Source organism: Chiloscyllium punctatum, chromosome 24 (assembly GCF_047496795.1).
Source record: "Chiloscyllium punctatum isolate Juve2018m chromosome 24, sChiPun1.3, whole genome shotgun sequence".
Classification (NCBI taxonomy): domain Eukaryota; kingdom Metazoa; phylum Chordata; class Chondrichthyes; order Orectolobiformes; family Hemiscylliidae; genus Chiloscyllium; species Chiloscyllium punctatum.
The window spans coordinates 60,655,563-60,682,915 of NC_092762.1; the positions used below are offsets into that span (position 1 = coordinate 60,655,563).

At 43.5% G+C, this 27,353-nt stretch overlaps 1 protein-coding gene across 2 annotated transcripts in view; it reads left to right on the forward strand.

Moving 5' to 3' along the window:
* The first annotated feature begins 410 nt into the window (after positions 1–410).
* Positions 411–27,353, forward strand: part of LOC140494601 (ceramide synthase 2-like) — a 70,339-nt gene continuing 43,396 nt past the window's right edge. Inside the window, exons 1-2 of one of the 2 annotated variants that reach the window (XM_072593953.1) lie at positions 416–514; positions 1,096–1,197. In XM_072593953.1, the coding sequence (XP_072450054.1) occupies positions 1,139–1,197 (59 nt within the window). In that variant the 5' untranslated portion in view covers positions 416–514; positions 1,096–1,138. Of the gene's footprint in view, positions 515–1,095; positions 1,198–27,353 lie in introns of both variants that reach the window. The other variant, XM_072593954.1, reaches the window with a different exon arrangement.

The window sequence follows — 27,353 nt, forward strand, 5'->3', positions numbered from 1 at the left end:
GTTTGTGTACCTCTCAGTCTCAAGGTACATGTATGTGTTGGTGTACCCCATAGTCTCCAGGTACAGATGTATGTTGGTGTACCTCAGTGTTCCAAAATCGAAGGGCAGCTATGTATGTTATGAGGTACATTCTAACCAGATTAGAAATGTGAACTTTTGTTTTTCTTTCTCTCTCTCTCTGCACGTATGAGGCCAGAGCTCCTGAATGCCCGAAGTATTTCTGTATGTGTGTTCCACGTGTATGTCTGTACTGCCGGGTACAGGTGAATGTCAGTGTTTTCCCAGTCCCAGCTGTATCCGTTAGGTAATGATTGGGAATTGCATGTCTCCTCCCCCCGTTAGTGGGCGGTTGGAAGTTACAGAGTTTGCACTAGGTGGCAGCTCGAGTTGAGCTCAGTATTGTCCAGGCTGTTTTCCTACCTGCATTCCCGTCTGCAGCCTTCTGATTTTATTCCGCCCTCTCGATTGTAGAAAGCAGTCCGTGTCCTGAAGTTACATCAGCTGGAAGCGGCAGGTCAGTAAGAAATTTCATCTCACCACTTCAGACCGTAACCTTTCTGTTTGTTTTGGTGACTTGGGAAACAGCTGGAGCCGGGGTGAGTTCGCCTGAGATGGGGAGGGTGTATGTGAAAAGAGAGGGGGAAAAATAAATCGAAAAAAGGTTAAATTGAGGTACAGAAGGAAATGATCGACATGAGTGAGGAGAGAACAGCAGAGAGTGTGGGGAAAATAGAATGAGCAAGCAAGGAAGGAGTTTCAGATGGGTAATAGTTTTTAGTTCTTTCTAACTTATGTGCGTTGTGAATATTTTCCCCTTGAATTTATTTAGTTTTAATACTAAGGTGAGTATCCTTTTCACTATTATACCTAAAGTTCTGGGGAATTAACCCTCTACTCAACCCTGAGTTTGAATTGTATATTTAAAATGCCCCTTTTGGAAGCTTTGGGGTTTCCTACCTGGTAAACTAACAGACAAGCTACGTCTGATTCCCTTTCAACCTTGTAGCTTGCACTCCTACTTTATAGAACATTCGCGCTGTTCCTAATATTAAAGGGAAATGGTTAGATACAAGAGTTGTTTTTTTCTCTCTGCAGAGGCAGCATGCTCTGAGGCAGCATTGGTGTGCCCTGGAGTCCCATGGTACGGGTGTGTGTTGATGTAGCCATCAATCGAAGGGCAGTTACGTATGTTATGAGGTACATTCTAGCCAGAATACAAAGGTGAACTCTTCTTTCTCTCTCTCTCTCTCTCTCTCTGCCAGTATGAGGCCCGAGCTCTTGAAAGCTGACTGGTTGGTTGAGGAGCAAAAGACACTATCACTGAGTTTAAAAGGTTGTATACATGTCTCTGACTTGTTCTCCTTTTCAAATACACATATCTGGAAATTGAGATAAGGTGTTTCCTATTTTTTAAAAACCCATGATAGAGGTGTCAAGATAAAGGATCCAATTTCAGGGAAGGGGGGTGGAAGGGGAAACTGGCCAAAGTTACTTGCATAAAGCCTCAACTGAAGACTTTGAGGAGTAAGCCTAATCAGATCTTTGACACTCCAGGGATATCAGTTGTACTAGTTGAGTCCTTCTGAATTGTGGGTAGGCCCTAGCTCATGATGATGGTCTGACAGAAGATTGATGTTGAAGGCTGGGCATGTAGCTGTTTTCTACTGAACCTGTTTTAGAGATGTTATGTGCTGTGGCACAGTGGCTAGCACTGCTGCCTCACAGTACCAGGGGACCTGGGTTTGATCCCACTCGTGGGTAACTATCTGTGTGGGGTTTGCACATTCTGGTGTCTGTGAGAGCTTCCTCCCACAGTCCAAAGATTGCAGGTTAGGTGGATTGGTTATGAGAAATGCAGGGGTATGGGGATGGGTCTGAGTGGGTTGGTGTGGAATAGATGGGCTGAATGGCTTGCTTCCACACAGTCTGGATTCTATGATACACTCTGGAGCATGTGAGATTTGAACCTGGGTTGTAAATTTGCCATTTCATGTTGAACTTGGGCTCCCCTGTGATATTGCTCTATTGGGTGAACCAAATTGTCAGGGGCTTTGTGTGAAAACCTGTGTTGCTCATAACCTAGGAGGACACCTATCCCTCTAAAACTGTTCCATTGCTAAATTCGATAGAGGCTGCTCTATACCTTAATTCTATTGACCATTTGCTATGATCATTTTAATAATTCAGTAACCTACCTCTTTCTTTTTCCAAAGCAGCACCTGAATACAAATATAGCTCTATTGCAGTGCCCCTCTCCTTGCCTCAACAGCTTTTAGAGGGAAAAATGTGTTTTTTCCACAACTTTTGTTTGAGATCTATCTGCCATCCTTAAATCATCTAGCTCTAGAACTGAAAAGTGTGGCACTGGAAAAGCACAGCAGGTCAGGCAGCATCTGGGAAGCAGGAGAATTGACGTTTAGACATGTTCTCCTTCCTGAAGGAGGGATTACGCCCGAAACGTCGATTCTCCTGCTCCTCAGATGCTGCCTGACCTGCTGCGCTTTTCCAGCACACTTTTTGACTCTGATCTCCAGCATCTGCAGTCCTCGCTTTCTCCTAGCTCTAGAACTGCCCACTAAGAGGTTTCTTTCTTGCTAGGCTTATCAACTTTAACTCTATCAACCCCTTTAATCACTGGCACTTAATTAGGTCACCCCTTAACTTTCAATGTTCAGGGAATGGCCTGTGCAATTTGTGGAATTAACCCTTTAGATGTCTGTGCGCTGAGCAACAACTTAAGCCTGATGTCTGATCTGCTTTGTTAGGTTTAATCATTTTGTAAGAGTGGGTAGAAAGGAGGTAAGCAGTGATTATTTACATTGACATTAGCTCAACTGATAGACTGCTGGACAATGGAAGCAAATTCCATCCCTGAGTCTTGGTGCTGTCTCTCTGTCTGACTGGTTTGACCAAAACATGCTCATGATTAGTTCAGACAAGCTGGTAGATGCGAGAAACTAGTTCAGGTAGCCAAGTCACTCCTGATCCCTGCAGGGCTAATGCCCCAATGCTTACCTCACGTGAACAATCATTGGAAAGTGAACTCAGTCTCTAGTGGGCTGTTTGTTATTCTGAAAACTTTCAGAGATTGTGAAACTCTCAATTATTCTGAACCACTCTAAATTTGGGTCAAAGCAGTCAATGTGGTGTTTGAGAGAGAGAATTCCACAATAGGTAGACAATTTAAGGGTCAAAGAATTTAAGATCATGGCACTTAATTCTTTTCTTCAATGTCAAGGTCCTTGTTAACTAATAACTTCTGGATGAGACACTCCATTGTTTTAATTAAACACTGGACTGTTGAATGGATATTTGGCATCCTGATAATGAAATCTTTGTGCTGTCTTTTCAACACGCTCCAATGCAAGAAGCTTTTCCAGAACACATTGCCTACCTAGGGTGTGTTGTGTTTTACATGTTAACACGCTGAAGGTTTGGATTGTGCACTAGTGTGTGCTGCTTGGTATGAGGCCACCCCTCACCAGATCCCAATAGCTGAGTAGCATCCAGGGGTGGCAGAGATGAGATGCTACACACAGCCTCCAGAGTTGAGTCTGAACCAATGTGAGGGGAGCTCTCAGCAGTCAGAAATGAAAAAGTTAAACAAAACTGTCTGCCTGTTCCAGTTATCCAGATGATTAAAGATTTCAAGTGCTCAGTTCTGATGTAGCTACATTTATTCCTCCAATAGCAGATTAGTGGACTGCTAATCTCATAAGTTGAATTTCTGCTGTAAGTAAGTAGCTCTTGCCATACGTTTACAAAATCCTCAAAGGATCTCTGAGGAACAGGCTATTTGAGATGTGGTAAGTCACTATATAAATGCAGAGTTTTTGTGACACAAGTCATTGTCAATGCATAGCACAGAAATGTCGCCAGTTGTTATTAAACAGGTTTTTGTCATTATTTTTAAACTATGGTCACAGATCACTCCTTGTTTTACTTGGGGAATGGAGAGGAATTTGATCAAGTCTGCAGACTTTAGAGACAAGTCCGTCAGGGAACCACTTCACAAGCACAGAATCAGTTTGTAGGTATTGCATCTTTTAATGGGGTGAGCTGTTATTCAGTAATTCATGGTGTGCTCCTGCTCCAAGAGCACCAGTTAAATAGTAACGGTGCCTTTATTTAATATTAAATGCTGCATGTCTTCAACATTGAGGAAAGGAGACCTATCCACATTGTCTGCCCCAATGCACTTGAGTTTGTGTCAATTGGCAAGGAAGATTGAATCTGTATTCAAACTGTGTGCTGTCTTTTAGATAATTGTGGATGGGAAATACCATTTAAATTTGTTTGTTCATTCAGTGTTTCCTGCACTCAGTACTTAGACAAGGCTGTGCAGGAGAAAATCTTTCCCTGCCAGGGAAGAGCTAGGGAAGTGGACTTTGGAAGATTTAATTTGGCAGAATTATCAGCAATTGAGGAGGAGGAGGAATGAAGGCTAGCAGGCTTCTATTGGACCAATCCAGTCAACCCTTGTTGAGTAATACTGACGTTAGATGAAGTCTAAAAGGAGTGATATTGAGCTTCCTGTTAATACTTGTCTCCAAACTTGCATTTAAATCAATGCAAATCTGGAGGTGCATTTCATTTGGCTGAATTATTATATCCCATTTTGCACAAAGTCTTTGTACAATCTGACCCCCATTTTAGTGCTTTGAGTGGTCTGGAAAAACTAAGTGTGGAGAAGGTGGGAACACTTCTTACAGTGGATACAGTTTGAAGGCTAATGGATCACCAAATTGCTTCCCTGTAGACCCTTGTCTGTTGATGGATAGTTAGAGCAACTTCCAAGTTTAAAGGTTGATCAATAGCCAGTTGCAAAGCATGGGTGGCAGGGTGTAGAGAATCGGGATATAACAAAAGGTAGAGCCCCTATGCCATTGAAAGTCTCTCAAACCTACTTCACAGCACCCTATGATGTGGCGAGCAAGGAGCACCATTCACTTAGTCCTATTACAGCAAAATTCCTTCTGTAGAATAAGCAGCTGCTTTGCTGTGAAGTTGAGTAGAAGGCTGCAGCAGGGTGATGCCCTGGATTAACATCCCAATCTAGCAATGCCCCACCAGGTTCTCACCCTCTGAATGACACTATACCCAGGCCACTCTATGGGATGTCATGACCACTATCTCCAATTATCACAGTTGGACTTTAATGTTCCCTCTTGTTATGCTGCCTTTTTTGTCTCTTTCCCCATTTTCCACACCCTCAGCCCAGTCCCCCCCTCCATCCTGTAGCCCCAGGTGCTATCCATGTGGAATACTCCAGGAGTTACCTCTGAGTCAGTGCATTTAAATCCTCTTGCAACAAAGATAACTAGTTTCTATTCAGCAGATGGGGAATCAATAGAGAAAAGGAAATGAAATTCCTAAAATGATTCAAGACTTCCTTGAGTTGTTTGCAAGCCAATAAGGAGAGATGATGCATCTAGCTTAATGAGTCAAAGCTTAAGGAGTTGAATGTGGCTGGAGCAACTATTATATGGTGAAATTTAAAATCACAATAGGAAAGACTTAATTTTTGTTTTGCAAGGTCAATGCAATAACTGAAGGAGCAGGGGAAATTGGCACTCAGACCCTAGACTATTGGAATATGAGACTACTTACTTGTAGAGTCATTAATGAAGGGAGTATTGCATCAGTGTAAAGGAATGATACAATAGGGTGAATACAATGCAGTTCATTACAAATGCAGTTCATTACAATGCTGTCTGGCATGAAGTGCAAAAGACAGACTTGGAAATATTAGGAAGAACGTTAGTGTCTTTGGTGTTTAGAATTATGAAGGGATGGAGTAGAGTACATAGAGAACAGAATGCTTCCAATTGTTGAAGGGCCTAGAATGAGGGGATAGATAAAAGGTTAAATCTAAGCAAACTAAGGTGGAGAATAGGAAAAAGATTTTCCTGCTGTGGATTACATTAGCACAGCTGGTTGAAGAAGAGATGATGTAAATTATTTAAGTTCTAATGAGTTACCAGACTGAATTTACTCTGCTTTCTTCTCTCAGATGCTGACAAACTTAAGTTGGCCAGCAATTTGTTTTTGTTTCAGATCTCCAGGAGTATAGGTGTTGGGAGGTCATGTTGTGGCTGTACAGGGAGAAAGTGAGGACTGTAGATGCTGGAGACCAGAGTTTAAAATTGTGGTGCTGGAAAAGCGCAGCAGGCCAGGCAGCATCCAAGGAGCAGGAGAATCGACATTTTGGGCATAAGCCGCCATCTTCCTGAAGAAGGGCTTATGCCTGAAACATCGATTCTCCTGCTCCTTGGATGCTGCCTGGCCTGCTGCGCTTTTCCAGCACCACGCTTTTCAACTATGGCTGTACAGGGCATTGGTTAAGCCACTTCAGGAATACTATGTTCAGTTCTGGTCTCCCTGCTATAGGAAAAATCTAAATCTTTTCTGCACCCTTTCAAGTTTCACAACAGGGAAGTTGCTGGGCTTGAAGGATTTGAGCTCGAGGGAGAGACTGAATAGGCTGGGGTTACTTTCCCTGGAGCTTGGGAGGCTGGGTGGGGGGGGTGGGTCCTCCAGAGGTTTATAAAATCATGAGGGGTATGGATAGGGTGAATAGCCAAGGTCACCTTCCCAGAGTAGGGGAGGGTATGGGTTTTAAGATGAGGGGAAAAAGATTTAAAAAGGATCTGAAGGGGAATTTATTACAGAGGGTGGTGCATGATGAATGACCTGCCAGGAGAAGTAGTGGAGGCAGTTACAATTACAACATTTTTAAAAGGCATTTGGATGGATATATGAATAGGAAGGGTTGAGAGGGATATGGGCAAAATGCTGGAAAATGGGACTAGATCTGTTTAGGATATCTGGTCGGTATAGATGAGTTGGACCAAATGGTCTGCTTCTGCGCGGTGTAACTCTGACTCTATCTGCAGTTTTGTCTGTAATGAGAATAAGTGAATATAGTCACAGGTTGAAAGTAAACTCAGGAATGTTGTACTGCTTGTGTGGAGGTGAAGCAAAAATGGTTTGGCTGAATGAGCACCACCTGTGTAATTCCATTGATGGAGAAAAGTGTGTATGGGACAAATACCATTTAGGTGACACAGCTTGTATATAGGGGAAGTCTGTATCCATCAACTAGGAAGTAACTGAAATGCTGTGAAAATCCATCTTTTCTCTCTGGTTGCCTGTAAATTTGTAAGTTTTGTTCTTACTGTTCACTTGAGTAATGTAAATATAATCTAAACAGCAAGGCACTTAGAATTACACAATCAAGCAGAGCTTCAGGAAAGGGAACTTGTACCTGAAAAATGTATTAGAATTCCTTTGAGGAAATAACAGGCAGGATAATGGAACATACTTACAAACAACATTCAATAGTGTAGCACACATTGGGCTTCTTAATAAGAGCCCATTGTATTGGAGGTTGCATATTAGCATGGATGGAGGATTGGCTAATCCTGATAAGAAAAGCATTCTAGAGAGATGATTTGGAGATGCCAGTGTTGGACTGGGGTGTACAAAGTTAAAAATCACAGAACACCAGGTTATAGTCCAACAGGTTTAGTTGGAAGCACACTAGCTTTCGGAGCAACGCTCCTTCATCAGGTGATAGTCAGCGTCGCTCCGAAAGCTAGTGTGCTTCCAATTAAACCTGTTGGACTATGAGGTGTTGTGATTTTTAACATTCTAGAGAGAGGTTGCAAGATTGATCCTGGGCGTGGAGGGGTTTTCTTTTGATGTGGGGTTGAACAAATGGGCCTGTACTGTAATAGAGGAGACTCTTTGAAACACGGTTATTTGGGGGCTTGACAGAGTAGATACAGAACAGTTAGTTTTCCCACAGGAGGAAAACATCTAGAAGCCAGAGGGTAAAATGCCTAAGTGAAGGATCACCTATTTCAGAATGAGTTGAGGAAGAATTTCTTTCAGAGTTTAATAAAATCTGTGGAATTCTTGACAGTATTGTTCAGGCTGGGTTATGTGAATTCATGGCTGCAATAGACCAGATATTCAATAAGGGAATCTTGGGTTATGGGAATAAGGCAGGAAAGTAGAGTTGAGAATAATCAGATCAGCCATGATCTTGTTAAAGGCACTGAATGTGGACAGCATGTTATAGTCTTGAGATGTGGAGGATTAGAAGGATTCATTAATAACAATTCATCAGTAATCCTGGTACCTGTGCAAAGCTGAGTAATTCTAGAGCAGGCCAAATGTCCTTTCCTGGAGATTCCCTGCTGTCTAGTCCCCAGTGTTGTCTTCTGTCAGCATGTGCTACTACTAATCTTCACAAAGTGTATGCAAACTCTTCAGATTGAAAATAGAGGGTGTTAATAGTCTAAATGCTAAACCTATACCAAAATCCACAAAAGGAGACTTGACTTTTTTATAATTTTTAGAATTTTAAAAACTGAATTCAAAATGTCAAGCAGCAATGGTTTATTAGTCATTCAAATTGCAACAATGGCTGTACTTGCACCAAAAACATGGTTGCACGACATGTCTGAGTTGTTTGTGCCTTTGCCTCTTGCTTTAAGAGTATGTTAGTTGAAGTCCTGTGTTTCCATCGGTTCAGTGAATACTTGCCTTTCTTAAGGGCATTAGTAAGGTTGTTTGCACAATATTCAGTTCTACATGCAGCTTGAGACTGCTGTCCACTAACATTGGCTGTGCCCTGATTTTCACAGAAGTTATAGGAAATGTATACACACTGTTCATGATAGGCAATGGCCATTGTGAGCAAGTGTAGTGATCTGCCTCCTACTGCAATGATTTGAGAAAGTTCATTGTTATGGCAATTTGGTATCAACAAGGAGTGCTGCCATTGCAGGATTATCATTATCTTAAAATGTGGGGGGAGGAAAAACTGAATAAGCACACAAGGTAGGTTGAAACTTCAGTTTGGTGGAAATGGACAAGTTTTAACTTTTGTTAAACTAGATTAAAAGTAAAATGGCCCAAGGTGCTTCACTGGACTGACTTTATACAATTATGTTTCCTGACCAGAGGTGGGACAGGTGACCAAAATTTAGTCAGAAATGCAATTTCAGTAGCACGATGAAGGGGAGGAAAGGCCCAAATGTTTCACTTAATCCACACAAATCCCCTTATTCTCTACCTGAACTCTGATCATCTTCACATCCTTCTATTCACCTGACTCTTATTCATGTAGTGTCCTTTCACTGCTATCTTATTGAAGTATTGGGCATGGGAGGGTGGAGGTGGGGTGGTGGAGGAGGAAGAGGTGTGCAGATGCAATTTAGAGTCATAGTCATAGAGATGTACAGTATGGAAACAAAACCTTCGGTCCAACCCATCCATGCCGACCAGATATCCCAACCCAAATTTCAGCATCCAGCCCATATCCCTCCAAACCCTTCCTATTCATATACCCATCCAAATGCCTCTTAAATGTTGCAATTGTACCAGCCTCCACCACATTCTCTCTGGCAGCTCACTCCATACACGTACCACTCTCTGCATGAAAAGGTTGCCCCTTAGGTCTCTTTTGTATCTTTCCCCTCTCACCCTAAACCTATGCCCTCTAGTTCTGGACTCCCTAACCCCAGGGAAAAGACTTTGGCTATTTATCCTATCTATGCCCCTCATAATTTTGTAAACCTCTAAGGTCACCCCTCAGCCTCCGCTCCAGCGAAAACAGCCCCAGCCTGTTCAGCCTCTCCCTATAGCTCAAATCTTCCAACCCTGGCAACATCCTTGTAAATCTTTTCTGACATCTTTCACAACATCTTTCCAATAGGAAGGAGACCAGAATTGCATACAATATTCCAACAGTGGCCTAACCAATGTCCTGTACAGCTGCAACATGATCTCCCAACTCCTGTATTCAGTACTCTGACCAATAAAGGAAAACATACCAAACACCATCTTCACTATCCTATCTACCTGCGACTACGCGTTCAAGTAGCTTTGAACCTGCACTCCAAGTTCAGCAACACTCCTGGGACCTTACCATTAAGTGTATAAGTCCTGCTAAGATTTGCTTTCCCAAAATGCAGCACCTCTCATTTATCTGAATTAATCTCCATCTGCCACTTAGCCCATCTGGTCAAGATCCTGTTGTAATCTGAGGTAACCCTCTTTGCTGTCTACTACACCTCCAATAGACAATAGGTGCAGGAGTAGGCCTTTCAGCCCTTCGAGCCTGCACCGCCATTTAATATGATCATGGCTGATCATTCCTAATCAGTATCCTCTTCCTGCCTTATCTCCACAACTCTTGATTCCACTATCTTTGAGAGCTCTATCTAACTCTTAAGTGAATCCAGAGACTGGGCCTCCACTGCCCTCCAATTTTGGTGTCATCTGCAAACTTACTAACTGTTTCTCTTATGCTCACATCCAAATCATTTATGTAAATGACAAACAGTAGAGGGCCCAGCACTGATTCTTGTGGCACTCCACTGGTCACAGGCCTCCAGTCTGAAAAACAACCCTCCACCACCACCCTCTGTCTTCTACCTTTAAGCCAGTTCTGTATCCAAATGGCTAGTTCTCCCTGTATTCCATGAGATCTAACCTTGCTAATCAGTCTCCCATGGGGAACCTTGTCGAATGCCTTACTGGAGTCCATATAGATCACATCTACAGCTCTGTCCTCATCAATCCTCTTTGTTACTACTTCAAAAAAAACTCAATCAAGTTTGTGAGACATGATTTCTCACGCACAAAGCCATGCTGACTATCCCTAATCAGTCCTTGCCTTTTCAAATACATGTACATCCTGTTCCTCTGGATTCCCTCCAACAACTTGCCCACCACCAATGTCAAGCTCACTGGTCTATAGTTTGATAAATGTGAGATGTTGGATTTTGGTAAGGCAAGGACTAATACACTTAATTATAAGGTCCTGGGGAGTGTTGCAGAACAGAGACCTTGGGGTGTAGGTTCATAGTTCCTTGAAAGTGAAGTCACAGGTAGATAAGTTAGTGAAGGTGTCTGGTATGCTTGACCTTATTGGTCAGCGAATTGAGTATAGAAGTTGGGATATCATGTTAACAGCTGTATAGGACATTGGTAAGGCCACTTTTGGAAAACTATGTTCAATTCAGGTCTCACTGTTATTGAAAGCATGCTGTGAAACCTGAAAGGGTTCAGAAAAGATTAACAAGGATGCTGCTGGGTTTGGAGGTTTGAGCTATAGGAAGTGGCTGAGTTGGCTGGGGCTGTTTTGCATGGAGTGTCAGAGCTGAGAGGTGACCTGAAAAAGGTTCATAAAATCTTGAGAGGCATGGATCGGGTGAATAGCTCATTCCCTAGGCTAGGGAAGTCCAGAAGTAGAGGGTACAGGTTTAGGTTGGCGGTAAACGATTTAAGAAGGACCTAAGGGGCAACTTTTTCATGCAGAGGATGTGGTGAAGACTACTATAATTACATTTAAAAGCCTTCTGGATGGGGATATGAATAGGAAGGGTTTACAGGGATATGGACCAAATGCTGACAAATGGCACTAGATCAGTTTAGGATATCTGGTTGGTATGGATGTGTTGGACTGAAGGGTCTGTTTCTGTGCTGTACAACTCTGACAGTGGTTCTGAGGAAAGATCACTCAACCTGAAACTTAGCTCTGATTCCTCTCCACAGATGTTGCCAGACATTTAGTGAGCAAAATTAGGGTGCATGGTATTCGGGGCAAAGTACTAACTTGGATTGAAAGTTGGTTGGCTGATAGGAAACAGTAGTGATAAATGCCTCCATTTTGGAATGGCAGGCAGTGACCAGTGGGGTACCGCTGGGACTGCAGCTTTTTACAATATCTATTAATGATATAGAAGATGGTATTAGTAGTAATATTTAGCAAATTTGCTGATGATACTAAGCTGGGTGGCAGGGTGAAATGTGAGGAGGATGTTAGGAGATTACAGGGTGACCTGGACAGGTTAGGCGAGTGGTCAGATATATGGCAGTTTAATGTGGATAAATGTATGGTTATCCACTTTGGCAAGAGCAGGAAGGCAGATTACTATCTAAATGGAATCCAATTAGGTAAAGGGGTAGTACAAAGAGATCTGGGTGTTCTTGTATACCAGTCAATGAAGGTAAGCATGCAGATACAGCAGGTAGTGAAGAAGGCTAATAGCATTCTGGCCTTCATTACAAGAGGGATTGAGTATAGAAGCAAAGAGGTTCTTCTGCAGCTGTACAGCGCCCTGGTGAGACCACACCTGGAGTAGTGTGTGCAGTTCTGGTCTCCAACTTTGAGGAAAGACATTCTGGCTATTGAGGGAGTGCAGTAGTAGGTTCACGAGGTCAATTCCTGGAATAGCAGGACTACCTTACGCTGAAAGACTGGAGCGACTGGGCTTGTATATCCTTAAGTTTAGAAGACTGAGGGGATCTGATTGAGACATATAAGATTATTAAAGGATTGGACACTCTGGAGGCAGGAAACCTGTTTCAGCTGATGGGTGAGTCCCGAACCAGAGGACACAGCTTAAAAGTACGGGATAGACCATTTTGGACAGAGATGAGGAGAAACCTCTTCACCCAGAGAGTGGTGGCTGTGTGGAATGCTCTGTCCCAGAGGGCAGTGGAGGCACAGTCTCTGGATTCATTTAAGAAAGAGTTGGATAGAGTGCTCGAGGATAGTGGAATCAAGGGTTATGGAGATAAGGCAGGAACAGGATACTGATTAAGGATGATCAGCCATGATCATATTGAATGGTGGTGCAGGCTTGAAGGCAGAATGGCTTACTCCTGCATCTATTGTCAGACCAGTTGCACTTTTCCAGTCATTTTCTTTCTCTTTCTAAGACTCTGCGGCAAGTTCCGCTTCCTTACTGGAAAATTAGAGAAATTTCTCCACTTGAATTTATTAGTAACTATGTGGCCTCTGATAACTTTGAAAATAAGATTTTCTAATCGTATTCTTCTATAAAATCTCAACCTGTTCAATCTTTCCTGGTAGCTGTGATCTCTCGGTTCTGTTATACCCTTGTAAGTTCTCCAAACCCTTAAGTAAGGTGACAACCAGAATTGTACACTGTATTCTGTGATCCAAACCAGATTTGATTTAAAGGGTGTATTTTACTTTTATGTCCTTGTAAGACTAAGTGTTGTCATATTTTCTCTTTCCTGGTCTGACATGCAGCATTTAACAATGTTTGCTTGAATCTCAAAATTCATTTTGCTCTCCTATCTTCAGCTTGTTATACAAAAAACCGCATGCACTTGTAGGTTTCTTTAGTGTGTAATTTAACTGAACTGTTGAATGACGTTCCAGACTTTCGGGTGTGGAAAGCTGAAGGCTTGACCCCCAGTGCTGGTTGTGCAAAGAATCAAATGCTTAAGATATGGAGGAGTAAGGAGACTTGAGGGCTGTGGGGCTGGAGCAGATCCTAAAGAATGGGAGCTGTGAGGCCATAGAGACATTTTTAATTCAGTGGATGAGAATTTTAAAATAGTGGCTTGTTCAAAGTTTGGGAGAAGATTTGTAGCTCAGGTGCTCGTTGTGGTTCTGTTCGCCGAGCTGGGAATTTGTGTTGTAGATATTTTGTCCCCTGTCTAGGTGACATCCTCAGTGCTTGGGAGCCTCCTGTGAAGCGCTTCTGTGATGTTTCCTCCGGCATTTATAGTGATTTGTTTCTGCCGCTTCCGGTTGTCAGTTCCAGCTGTCCGCTGCAGTGGTCGGTATATTGGGTCCAAGTCGATGTGCTTATTGATTGCCATGCCTCTAGGAATTCAATCAATAAGCACATCGACCTGGACCCAATATACCGACCGCTGGAACTGACAACCGGAAGCAGCAGGTACAAATCACTATAAATGCCGGAGGAAACATCACAGAAGTGCTTCACAGGAGGCTCCCAAGCACTGAGGATGTCACCTAGACGGGACAAAAAATCTGCAACACAAATTCCCAGCTCGGCGAACAGAACCACAACAACATAGTGGCTTGTTTCATGTTAATAGTTTAGGTTAAAGATCCCACTCTAGAGTTTTGTTTACTGTTCAGTGCTTCAAATGTTAAGTGGTGTGCAAGCAGAGGGTTAAACTGCAGAGAAGCTTCAGGAAGGCAGAACTGCGTCCAATTGACGTTCTTTTGTTTTCATTTTATCCTTTTTTTTATTTCCCTGTGGTTATAACCACTCATCCCCACTCAGTCTTCCTTTTTCCAGATTAAAAATCACACAACACCAGGATGTAGTCCAACAGGTTTGCACTAATACTTCCAAATAAACCTGTTGGACTAAACCTGGTGTTGAGATTTTTAACTGCTCCAGTCCAACACAGCACCTCCAAATCATTCCTTTTTCCAGGTAATCACTGGGTGTGACCATTGCTTGCTCAATGCATGATCCAGTAAATTAGAAACAAATGAGTACATCTGATACTTCCTGGTGAGTTGGTAGTTTTGCATGAATAATCATTATTGTTTGTTTTTAGCATGAGAATGGCAGCCTTAGATACTTGTGTACAACAAGTGTTTAAAAGGAGGTAGCATTGAGATTAAGTAAACAGTGTGGACAATGCATGTTGTTCAAAAGTAACAATCAATTAAGATGCAAGACCTTTCTAAATCATTCAGCTTTTACGAAAGCTGCATGAATTGAATTTCAATTGCATTCTGCTCTTCAGCCCCTCCTATCCAATTGTATGTAGTTGGATCCTATAATAGTGTTGGAAGTTACCTTAGCGAGAGCCAAGTCCCACAGGTTTGAAAAGGGGGTTGAGAGAGAAGGCAGTAAATCAGCAAACAATGGTTCAGGGACACAGTTTGGAGATTCCAGCTGGAAGCTGAAAGAAAAGCCTCTGGAGAACTTGCCAATCTTTTTCAGTTGTCCCGAGAACCTCTTGTGCAGAAGTTGGTGTGAGTGTCCAAATGTCAAGACTGAGGATTAAAGGAAGAGGAAGTACATAATGTCAGTCTTCAGATAGAAGTTGAGATGGTCCTCAGTGTGGCAGGTTCCAGGGTTTCATTTTAAATTGTTTCAGTCTCTGTTCTGTCTTCCAGGCTGTTTCATTATTTGACAACTTTCATGTGCAATAAAACAGGTAGTTCCCCATTTCACCGAGAATGAGGCAGAAAAATGGGGGTTGTTACGAAAAGAACTTGTCTTTATAGCACCTTTCATTATCTTTAGATAGATCAAACTTTTGGAAGTGAGCAAAAGTGAGGACTGCAGATGCTGGAAACTAGAATTTAGATCAGAGTGGTGCTGGAAAAGTACAGCAGGTCAGGCAGCATCTAAGGAGCAGGAAAATCAACGTTCGGGCAAAAGCCCTTCATCAGGAATAGAGGCAGGGAGCCTCCAGGTTGTCGAGATAAATGGTGGGATGGGGATGGCTGCTGGGGAGAAGGTAGCAAAGAGTACAATAGGTGAATGGGGGTGGGGATGGAGGTAATAGGACAGAGGGGAGGGTGGAGTGGATAGGTGGGAAGGGAAGTTGGCAGGTAGGACAGGTCATGAGGTCAGTGCTGGGCTGGAAGGTTGGACCTGGGATAAGGCTGGGGGGAAGTGGGGGGGGGGGGGGGAAAGAGGAGAAAGAGGGAGGCAGGGTGGGGAAGGGAAATGAGGAAACAGGTGAAGTCCACATTGATGCCATGGGGTTGGAGTGCTCAGAGGTGGAAGTTGAGGTGTTCTTCCTCCCAGGTGTCAGGTGGTGAGGGAGCGGCGGTGGTGGAGGCCCAGGACCTGCATGTCTTCGGCAGAGTGGGAGGGGGAGTTGAAATGTTGGTCCACAGGGCGGTGTGGTTGATTGGTGCAGGTGTCCCAGAGATGTTCCCTAAAGTGCTCTGCTAGGAGGTGTCCAGTCTCCAATGTAGAGAAGACTGCATCGGGAGCAACGGATATAATAAATGACATTGGATGTGCAGGTGAAATTTTGGATGTGCAAGGCTCCTTTGGGGCCTTGGATGGAGGTGAGGGGGGAGGTCTGGACACAGGTTTTGCAATTCCTGTGGGCGGCGGGGAGGGGGGGGGGGTGCGTGGACCTGAACAGGCAGTCACGGCAGGAACAGTCTTTGCAAAAAGTGGACAGAGGTGGGGAGGGAATATATATCTCTGGTGGGGTTCGTTTGGAGGTGAGAGAAATGTCTTCGGATGATGTGGTTTACGCGAAGGTTGGTAGGGTGGAAAGTGAGGACCAAGGGGGTTCCATCCTTGTTGCAGTTGGAGGGGTGGGATGTGGATGAGATGCATTTGGAGGGTATCTTCAACTATGTGGGAAGGGAAATTGCGGTCTCTAAAGGAGGAGGCCATCTGGTGTGTTCTGTGGTGGAACTGGTCCTCCTGGGAGCAGATATGGCTGAGGTGGAAGAATTGGGAATACAGGATGGCATTTTTGCAGGAGGTAGGGTGGGAAGAGGTATAATCCAGATAGCTGTGGGAGTCGGTGGGTTTGTTTTTTTTAAAAAAAAAAGTCAGTGTCAAGTCAGTTGTCATTAATGGAGATGGAGAGGTCCAGGAAGGGGTGGGAGGTGTCAGAGATGGTCCAGGTAATTTAAGGTTGGGGTGGAATGTGTTGGTGAAGTTGAATCGCTCAACCTCCTCGCGGGCGCACGAGGTGGTGGCAATGCAGTCATCAATGTAGTGGGGAAGAGGTGGGAAGTGGTGCTGGTGTAACTACAGAAGATGGACTGTTCTACGTAGCTGACAAAGACCGGCATAGCTGGGGTGCACATGGGTGCCCATGGCTACCTCTTTGGTCTGGAGGAAGTGGGAGGATTCTAAGGAGAAATGAAGAGTGAGGATCAGTTCAGGAGAAAGTGAGGACTGCAGATGCTGGAGATCAGAGCTGAAAATGTGTTGCTGGAAAAGCACAGCAGGTCAGGCAGCATCCAAGGAGCAGGAGAATCGACGTTTCGGGCATGAGCCCTTCCTGAAGAAAGGCTCATGCCCGAAATGTCGATTCTCTTGCTCCTTGGATACTGCCTGACCTGCGCTTTTCTAGCAACACATTTTCAACTGAGGATCAGTTCAGCCAAATGAATGTGTTGGTGGAAGGGTACTGTTGGGGATGTCTGGAGAGGATGAAATGGAGGGCTTGGAGGCACTGGTCATGGTGAATGGAGGTGTAGAGAAGTTGGATGTGCGTGGTAAAGATGAAGCATGAGGGGCCGGGGAAATGTAAGTCTTGGAGGAGGTGGAGGGCGTGGGTAGTGTCTGGAACATATGTGGGGAGTTCCTGGATGAGGGGACGTAGGTGGAGATGAGTTCGGTGGGGCAGGAGCAGGCTGAGACAATGGGTCGGCTAGGGTGGTCAGGCTTGTGGATCTTGGGAAGGAGGTAGAATCGGGCCGTTCGGGGTTCCTGGACTACAAGGTTGGAAGCTGTGGGTAGGAGATCTCCTGAGGTGATGAGGTTCTGTATGGTCTGGGAGATGGTTTGGTGATGGGGGGGTGGAGTCATGGTCGAGGGGGTGGTAGGAGGAGGTGTCTTGTTGCTGTTTGGAGCAGAGGGAGTGGTGGGTTGCGCATTGAGGGTGAGGTTTTGGAGTGGGGGGGATGTACAGTTTGAGGCGGTTAATGTCTCGGCGGCAGTTGGAAATGAAACTCCAATCCTGACCTCACCATCAAGCCAGCAGATAAAGGGGGTGCAGTGGTAGTCTGGTGCATTGACCTCTACACCGCTGAAGCCAGATGCAAACTCGAGGACACCTTCTCCTACTGCCCCTTTGATAATGACCCCACCCCCATCACCAAACCATCTCCCAGACCATACAGAACCTCATCACCTCAGGAGATCTCCCACCCACAGCTTCCAACCTCATAGTCCGGGAACCCCACACTGCCCGGTTCTACCTCCTTCCCAAGATCCACAAGCCTGACCACCCTGGCCGACCCATTGTCTCAGCATGCTCCTGCCCCACCGAACTCCTCTCCACCTACCTCGACACTATCCTATTTCACCCCCCCCCAGTCAAGGAACTCCCCACATACATTCGAGACACCACCCATGCCCTCCACCTCCTCCAAGACTTCCGTTTCCCCAGCCCCCAACGCCTCATCTTCACCATGGATATCCCAATCCCTCTACACCTCCATCTGCCATGACCAGGGCCTCCAAGCCCTTCGTTTCTTTCTCTCCAGACGTCCCCAACAGTACCCTTCCACTGACACACACATTCGTTTGGCCGAACTAGTCCTCACCCTTAACAATTTCTTCTTTGAATCCTCCCACTTCCTCCAGACCAAAGAGGTAGCCATGGGCACCCGTATGGGCCCCAGCTATGCCTGTCTCTGTCTGCTACATAGAACCGTCCATCTTCCATAGTCACACCAGCACCACTCCCCACCTCTTCCTCTGCTACATTGAAGACTGCAATGGCGCCACCTCGTGCTACCCTGAGGAGGTTGAGCAGTTCATCGACTTCACCAACACATTTTCACCCCTACCTTTTAAATTCATCTGGGCCATCTCTGACACCTCCTTCCTCTTCCTGGACCCTCCATCTCCATTAAAGTCTCTGACTTGACACTGACATTTTTTTTTACAAACCCACCGACTCCCACAGCTACCCGGATTCTACCTCTTCCCACCCTACCTCCTGCAAAAATGCCATCCTGTATTCCCAATTCCTCCGCCTCTGCGGTACCTGCTCCCAGGAGGACCAGTTCCACCACACAACACACCAGATGGCCTCCTTTAGAGATCACAATTTCCCTTCCCACCTGGTTGAAGATGCACTCCAATGCATCTCATCCACATCCTGCACCTCAGACCCCACCCCTCCAACTGTAACAAGGACAGAATCCCCTTGATCTCCAGCATCTGCAGTCCTCACTTTCCCCTACCTGCCAATCTCCCTTCCCACCTATCACCTTCATCCCCACCCCCTGACTAATGCACCTAACCTCCCCCTCTCTGAACAACAGGGGCAATTTAGCATGACTAATCCTTCTAACCTGCATATCTTTAGATTGTGGGAGGAAGCCCACACAGACATGAGGGGATCTTACAAACTCCACACACAGTTGTCTGAGGCTGGGAAAGATTCTGGGTCCATGGTGCTGTGAGGCAGCAGTGCTAACCACTGAGCCACCATGCTATCCAATGTAGTGCCCTTGTGAGAATGCTACTGAGACAATGCTGTGACACATAATATCACATGATCTTGCTCTCCACCTGAGTAAAATGAAATCTCTAAAAGTCTCAATTTGTTTAGCTTACCTCGGGGAAACTCAATGTTTTGTAGTCACACAGTGAGACTAATGAAGTGTGACGGTGATTGTCCTGTTTGAAACCTGTTTTTTTTAAAAAATGGACTGTTTGTCAATAATTGAAGAGCACTTTTCTGACTACATTAGTGTTTCAAGTGTACAACATGAGGACTGTATTGAACTGCAGCTTGATGTCTCTACTGGGTATGTCTCCCACCATAGAGGTCATGTGACTGGCAGACTCCGACATTTGGATGTGATTGCATTTCAATCCAAACATCCTCTTTCTGATACAAGAAGGAAAAACCACTTGCTACTTATTGTTTTTAGTTACCTAAGTTCTCAATCATATGCAACTGTTATCATGCCTTAGGAGTTGATTTCAATCCATCTGTGTATGCATTGTTCACAAAACCTTTTGTCATGTTAGTGTCTCTTAATGGTCTATGGTGTTGTTGTTGGCTGTTCATTTAGGTAATGTTTTACCAGGGAGCTGTGCTTCTGGGTGAGGGGTTGCAGGTAGCTGATATTGTTCTGATCCGCTGTTGGATTGCTGTGGATCTGATGGTTGATGTGTTCGGTTAGATGGTGCATTAACCTCTTCCTGATCAGTCAACTGCAGTCAGGCTAATGTGCCTATGCTTGCAACAGCATCTGGTCACTTACTTGTACCATGCCCAATCAAGGTGGGAAATACACTATGCAGATCCCAAGCTGCCACTTCTGCTGGCTTTAGTTGACATTGAGATGGCTGTGGTTCGCACCACTGTCTCAATGCCAAGAACCTTGCCTTCCGTGACTGTCTGTTTGTCTGCAAACGATTGTCCAGTCCCTGGTCTTGTATGAAAACTGGCCCTAGAGGTTATTTTTACCTGCATTGGGTAGGAATTTTCCCACCTGGTCCACGATTCCCATAAATCATTGGAGTTGTTTCTGAGCAGCAGAAATGTCCTGTTTGACTCCTATCTTCTACAGGTTTGCTGTACTCCCTCCTTCGAACAGCATGACTCAATGTTGGTTTTGAAAATTCACACTGCCATTAAATGTAGCAACTTGTAATGTTTCTAAGATACTCTGCACCCTTTCTTCCTATTTATTTTTTTAATGGGCCAATGGCTGAGAATATTATGTGGCAAATGCCACATTCCATATAATTTGGACATTGCTCAATGGTCAATCTAAGGTCTAGCTGAGATTCCAAAAGGCAGACAAATGAAACAATGGCTTCCAGAAGGGATTATGGAGGTGGTTAGTCATCTCCTTGTAATACCTTGTTCAAATTTGTGTTTATGCAAATAATAGTGGATACATTCAGTTTGAAAACTGGCACCATAGCAGGGGACCACTTGGGTCAGCTTTGAGAGAAGGGAAGTAACCCTTTGAAACTCAGACTCCATCTCACTTTGTACCTTTTTTTTAAATTAGGTATGGGACTTTGCTAAGTGTGATCAAGCAGATGGGATTAGCATCTGCTTTCAGTGTGATGTGGTAGACAGTGTTTTATTTCTCCATGCCTGAGTTTTTTTTTAAATTTGATATTCAAATTTATTTTCTGGTTCCTGTTTGACTGTTTCCACTTTAAAGAAGAGATTTGTGCAGGGCGTCTGTGTATTTAGCAGTGAATGTGGCTGTTTTTTTTGCTTTTGTCTTAACATTGCTTGAAGTTGACTCTTTTAACTTGGTCAAAGGGTTCCCCTGAGTAGTGTTGTTTGATAGATGAAGGCTACAGGATAATAACCATTTAAGGTCATGTGACCGTACAGGCTCCTACATCCAATTTAAATGGTATTCATCTGCATTAATGTTGGCCCACTCCAATATTGATTATCATTGTTTGTTTATGATTTGCCCTCAAGTAGTTTTATAAAGTTGCATTTAAAGTTGGATACATTGTGTTTTATGAATGCAGTTTTGTTTTGTGGTCCACTGTCATAAAATGACTTTTATTGTAGCCCTTAGCCTGTAATAGTGTGGGCCTGGTAGAACATGTTGCTCACCAGAGTGAAGTCCATGTCTCCTGCAATACTGTTTGTATTTCTAGGTTAGTCTGGTGGCTGGGTCATTTTTAAAGTCTGTGCTACTTCATTGTTCCCAGACTTTCTCCCTCTTCTGCAGGTGAAATACTGAGCTGGCCACCACCTTCATGCACTACATATCTCAGCTACTGCTAGGCTTCTCTTCAGACAGCGTGTTTACTGCTGGCCATGGTTTGCTATCATTTTAGTAATATTGTATCTGGGTGATTTTTAAAAAGTGCACCCCTGTTCATGAACATCAATCTTTTTATTAAGTAAACAGACTACGAGGACAAACTAGTACAAGATGTATCTGGAAGCCTATGTTCTACTGTCCAGTTCTATGTGCTTTTATATTATGGCCTAGAAACTGAACATGTGCATTATGGTACATTGAACCTGTTACTCCAGAAATATGATCAGGATATGTAGGGAAGGGGGTGGGCAGTACAGGATAAATGAAGACTAGGACTTTTTTTTTACATTTTTAATTGATTTGAAAAAATCTTTGTTCATTCACACTGTTTTCACATTCCAATTTTGGAAGGAAATAGTCCAAGCATAGTTTATTTGTTCTTCTCCACTCCCAATAGTTTCTAGGCCCTTCAACTTTATTGTAGTTGACAAAGAAAAGTAACCAGCTCTGACCAGAAGAGGCAAAGAGTTGAGGTGCTTTTTAATTAGAGGTTCCTGAAATGAGCATTAAAGTGACATAAATGATTCTTTTCCCTCAGCTCAGTACCTTTTGTTTGTTTGGCTTTGTTATTTAAGGGCTTGTTTTATCCAAATGTTGTTATTGTAATGTTTAATGAATTAGTGATCCCCTTTGCCTCATTTTAACATGAATCTTTATACAAAAACTGAAATAAAACCAGATGGAAAATGGCTGGGCTTTATGCCCTCAACAAATATGGGGAGACTCAGGTGGGAAGAAAGAGTAAGAGCATTTCAATTTGGGAAAGTCTCTTTTTTTGTGTTGTCTACTTTGGCAGAGCAGCATTGGGGAGTGAGTTATCTGTTTGAGTGAGGAGATGAGTTGAGGGGTCCTCTTGTGTACATCTCTTTTTGGATGAAAGATGGATTCAATTTCGTTTTAGTACCAATCCCCAGTTGCCTAGTGACATTATATGCTGAAAACTGCTTGGACTGTATACCAGAACAAATCCAGAGAGACCCCAACTTCAAGAGGGGTAGGAGAATGGGGTCTGGAATGCCACTGTGTTGATTTTTTTGATAGGAGAACCTGTTGTGTTTGGGTTTTCATGTATTGGGATATCGACTGAAAAAGGACAGGCTAACATCAACTATCTTCTAAAAGATTCTTAACTAAACTCAGCTACTTTGTTATAGTTCAAAGGTTGTTGGGGTGGTGCCTTGACTACTGCAATGTTGTGATTTCTGCTTGTGTTAACCCTGCTGGTTAAAGACTTTCCTAGCTGGGGATGGAAATAGGGTTTGGTCCCAGCACAGAGATTCGAAACTAATCTTGCATTGTCTCGGCCTGGAGTTTGTGAAAAATGCTTTCTCATTGGAAAAGAAAACAGCCAGCAGTTTAGACTGATCGGCAATCTGCTCCCTCTTAAAAATAACCTTGCTTTCAATATCCCAAATTCTGCATTAGCACAGAGCCTTGGTCTGATCGCATCTTGGGAAGTAAACCAAACTAATGGACATTAGAAATGAATGGCCTTTTGTCTAGCTCATGTTGGTTATCCACACATCTGCTTTTCTGATAAATACTCCCTCACCTCGGCTCTGAACTGAAGAGTGATGGACTAAATCAGTGCCCAAGAGCTGCATCTCCACAAAGAGGAGAGGGCAGAGTGTTTGGATAAAAACATTAATTCTTGCTGCACCATAAGTTGGCAAGGCCAAAGTTTCCTGTAAAACTGGCATCTTCTCCACTTAACAATGGGATATTTTGTTCCACAGGGAACTGACTGGTCTCATTTGGGATTTGACAAACTTCTTGCAATCAGGAATTTGGCAACACATGATGGATATAAGATGATTCTTAAAATGTGTGGAGTTGGGTTTCCTTCTGAAACTCTGCAAGTCTGATAGCAACCATTGGAAGAAAGCAGAGTTAATGTTTCAGGTCTGGTGATTCTTCAGGACAGTTCTGCTTTCTTCTCACAGATGTTGCCAGAGTTTGTTTCTCTATTTTGTTTTTCTTTCAGATCTCCAGCATCTCAGTCATAGGCATACAGACGTATAGTGCAGATACAGTCCTTTTTGCTCCAACTTGTCCATGCCAACCTAAACTAATCTAGTCCCATTTGCCAGCATTTGGCCCATATTCCTGTAAACCGACCTATTCATAGACCCATCCAGATGCCTGTTAAATATTGTAATTGTATCAGCCTCTGCCACCATCTGGCAGCTCATTCTACACACACACTCCAACCTCCATGAAAAAAATTCTCCTTAGATCCCTTTTAAATCTTTCTCCCCTCACCTTAACCCTACGCCCTCTAGTTTTGGACTTCCCCACCCTGGGGAAAAGACCTTGTCTATTTACCTTATGCATGCCCCTCATGATTATATAAACCTTTAAGCTCAACCCTCCATCTCCGCCCCAGGGAAAATAGTCCCAGCCTATTCAGCCTCTCCTGATCGCTCAGACCTTCCAACCCTGGCAACGTCCTTGTAAATCTTTCCTGAACCCTTTCAAGTTTCACAATATCCTTCCTGTAGCAGGGACATCAATGTGCTGTATAGCTGCAAGATGACCTCCCAACCCCTATACCCAATGCACTGACCAAACAAGGCAAAGTACAAAACACTTTTGTCACTATTGTATCTACCCATACTCCAAGGTCTGTTTGTTCAGCAACACTCCCATGACCTTACTATTAAGTGTATAAGTCCTGCCCTGATTTGCCTTACCAGCATGCACCTAATGTTTATCTAAATTAAACTCCATCTGCCACTCGGCCCATTGGAATCTTGATCAAATGGGCCATTGTACCCTGAAGTAACCCCTTCACAGTCCATGATACCTCCAATGATGGTATCATCTGCAACTCTATTAACCATACCTCATGTTCACCTCAAATCATTTATATAAATGACAAAAAGCAGCACACCCAGCACCAATCCTTACAACACCACTGGTTCTTTGAGTTACTTTGGGGTTCCTCCTAACTTTCTGCTGTAGACTGGGTGCATGACACATTTCTCAGGACTGTTCACATTCTAAAGCATTCGAAGTGTTGTATATAAACTGTTTAATTATACACCGTGAAAGCTATTAATTGGGGTTTTACTTGAGCATATAATGCAGTCTAGTGACTAATGTATTGCCTAACGTGAAAGGTCCCAGGGAAGAGAATGAATCTCTGGTTAGGAGGTGACTGCTTGTACTGTAAGTAGTACAAGCCTGAAGTAAAGGTTGACTTCAGTAATATTCTTCGCAAATTGACTTTAACGGAATCAAATTTTTAATTTAAACTTTGCTGTTCAATCTTTGTTATCTGTATCAAAGGATTGATTCTCCAATGGAGAAGGCCACCTTTTTAAAGACCAACATTCTAATTGACAATACAGCAATCCCTGTTCTTCTGCAACAGAAAATTGGATAATGTTCAATTCTTCTTTAATCAGAGTCAGGCAGCATGGAAGCATCCTTTGGGATGACGAGTCCATGTTGACCATAATCCTGAACTAAACTAGCCCCATCTGTTTGTACTTGGCCCACGTCTCTCCAAATGTTTCTTGTCAGTGGATTCATTACTTAGAACGGTTTTAGTTCTTCCATTTCTAAAAACGAAACTCCGCCGCCAAAAAACTATGATCTACTTTGCCTAAGTCTGGTCCTTTGGCTTGTATGGCATGATGGATTAGTGACTGGATTTGGGTCCTGTATCTGATGCTGTAAATAGCATAGTTTAAGACTTATTTGTATAAGGAATGGGACCAAATCACTTCCTCCTTGTTTCATACAAAAGCAAGTTATGAATTGAGACCTTATTTTGACCTTATTTTCCATTTGGACAGAAGCTCTGGATGAATCCAACATTGTGCGGAATTCCTGTTATCGCAAGCTATTTTCATTCAATTTTAAACCACCAAGTCTGACTCCATCTCTGGTCCCAGGATTGCAATTTCACTATCTTTTAGGATTAAATTTCCTTCTGTTGCTTTTCACTAGTTATAATACTGTGTATGTATTCTACTCAACTTTACTAACCCTAACCCAATCACAGTAACAACTTTTTTTTGGATACATGCAGGAAATTGCAAAACAAATTAGTCTGGACACTAAATATTAGTGTTCAACTCACTTGTCTATCAGTTGCAAGTAGCAAAGTGAAAATGATCAGCTGGTGTAAACATCAGTCCCATCCTACTATTGCGCAAACTGCCATTTGTCGGGCGCTCCCACCATGGAATAGGGGTAAACCTTTTTTTTGCCTATGTGCGCCAGAGAGTGGTTAGCATTGCTGCCTCTCAGCGCCAGAGGCCCGGGTTCAATTCCCACCTCAGGCGACCAACTGTGGAGTTTGCACATTCTCCCTGTGTCTGCGTGGATTTCCTCCTACAGTCTAAAAATGTGCAGGTTAGGTGAATTGGCTATGCTAAATTGCCCATAGTGTTAGGTGCAGGGTAAATGTAGGAGAGTGGGTGGGTGCATTTGGGCGGGTCGGTGTGGACTTGTTGGACCAAAGGGCCTGTTTCCACGCTGTAAGTAATCTCATCTCTTCAATTGAAGAACACTACTTGCTGATCTATTAGAGGATCTATGCAATCTCCTTGAAGTTCTGATTGTCATCCTTAGTAGGATATATTTCTAGGGGTTTCATTAAGTAATCTCCTAACTCCAAAGGCCTACCAAATTAAACAGTCTTTTTCTCATCTCCAGTACTTTTATAACTACATTGTAATCAAATTTGAATAAAAAAGACTAGTCACTTTTGTAAATGTATGGAGTTGTAAATGTGATAATTATGTGGACTACAGTACAGTCCTGTAGGGTTGGCAGCCCCATACTCCAAGGACAATCTCAGGCGATAATGGCTGCTGGAATGAGGTTAGGTCGAGGATAGTGTGTGGGAGAGGAAAGTGCCAGTGCCTTGACTGGAACAAACAGGGATCTAGGAGGTACCTTTTTTCTGCCTTGAGTTATTGTACGGATTTGCCGGCTGAAAAATGTTTTTCAGCCTAAAATACTCAGCTGTGCTGGCTGATTTTTGAGCTGGAATAATGCCAAAATCGAATTCCTATTTGATCAATGCTGATAAAGTTTCGTCAGGTGGACTTTGGGCATCTTGAATATGGCTGAGATGTCCCACTTCACACCATTAGCCCCTTACACAATTTCTAAATGTTGCACCTCTGACCTGCTCCAGTTTTACTCAAAATGTCCTTATCTCTGAGGAATTGCTGCAAGTGAAGTGTGTTAGATTTTCTAACCAGGTTAGAGATGCTGTTACACAGGTTGAGATGTGAACCCAGGCCTCCTGGCTCGGAGATAGGGGCACTACCACAGTGAAACGTTGTCAATTGGCAGCAACAAGGTTTTTCTGTAGCACAGTTTTAATGTGCTATCACTAAAAGTGCTGGTGTAATCTTTAGTCCCTCCTGTAGATAATTTGTACCTGCCTGCTCTACACTTAACTCTGTGATAAGGAGAGAAAGTCTGATAATTGGATGTGGAGTTTGAATCATTTTGAATTTTAATCCATCTTTCTCCTTGTGTTGTCTGCAGGTGTGGTTTAAATTCAGCAATATTATCAAAACTTGCACTTTCACCACTGTTATTGAAAGTGGTTTTGATTCCAGTTCACGCTATTAGCGTCCATGTTTTGATTCATTTCTGGCTGCATTCGCAGAGATGTATAATCACGGCTGCCCTGAACACTTTGCTTATTTTTCCTCTTTATTGCAGCATCTTATTGAAGTTAGAGTTTTAAAACTTTGTCACTTTTCTTGAGGGTTTAAATAGTAATCCAACTACTGGCCCCTTTTTGAGTTGAGCTGAGGAATATTGTGGGATTGATTTAACATACTGGGAGTATGTTGGAGAATGCCAAACAATGGAAAGGAAATTAAACTTAACATAGAACAATACAGCACAGAACAGGCCCTTCAGCCCACGATGTTGTGCCGAACATTTGTCCTAGCTTAAGCACCTATCCAATTGCTGCTTAAAAGGTCACCAATGATTCTGACTCTGCCACTCCCACAGGCAGCGCATTCCATGCCCCCACCACACACTCTGGATAAAGAACCTACCCCTGACATCC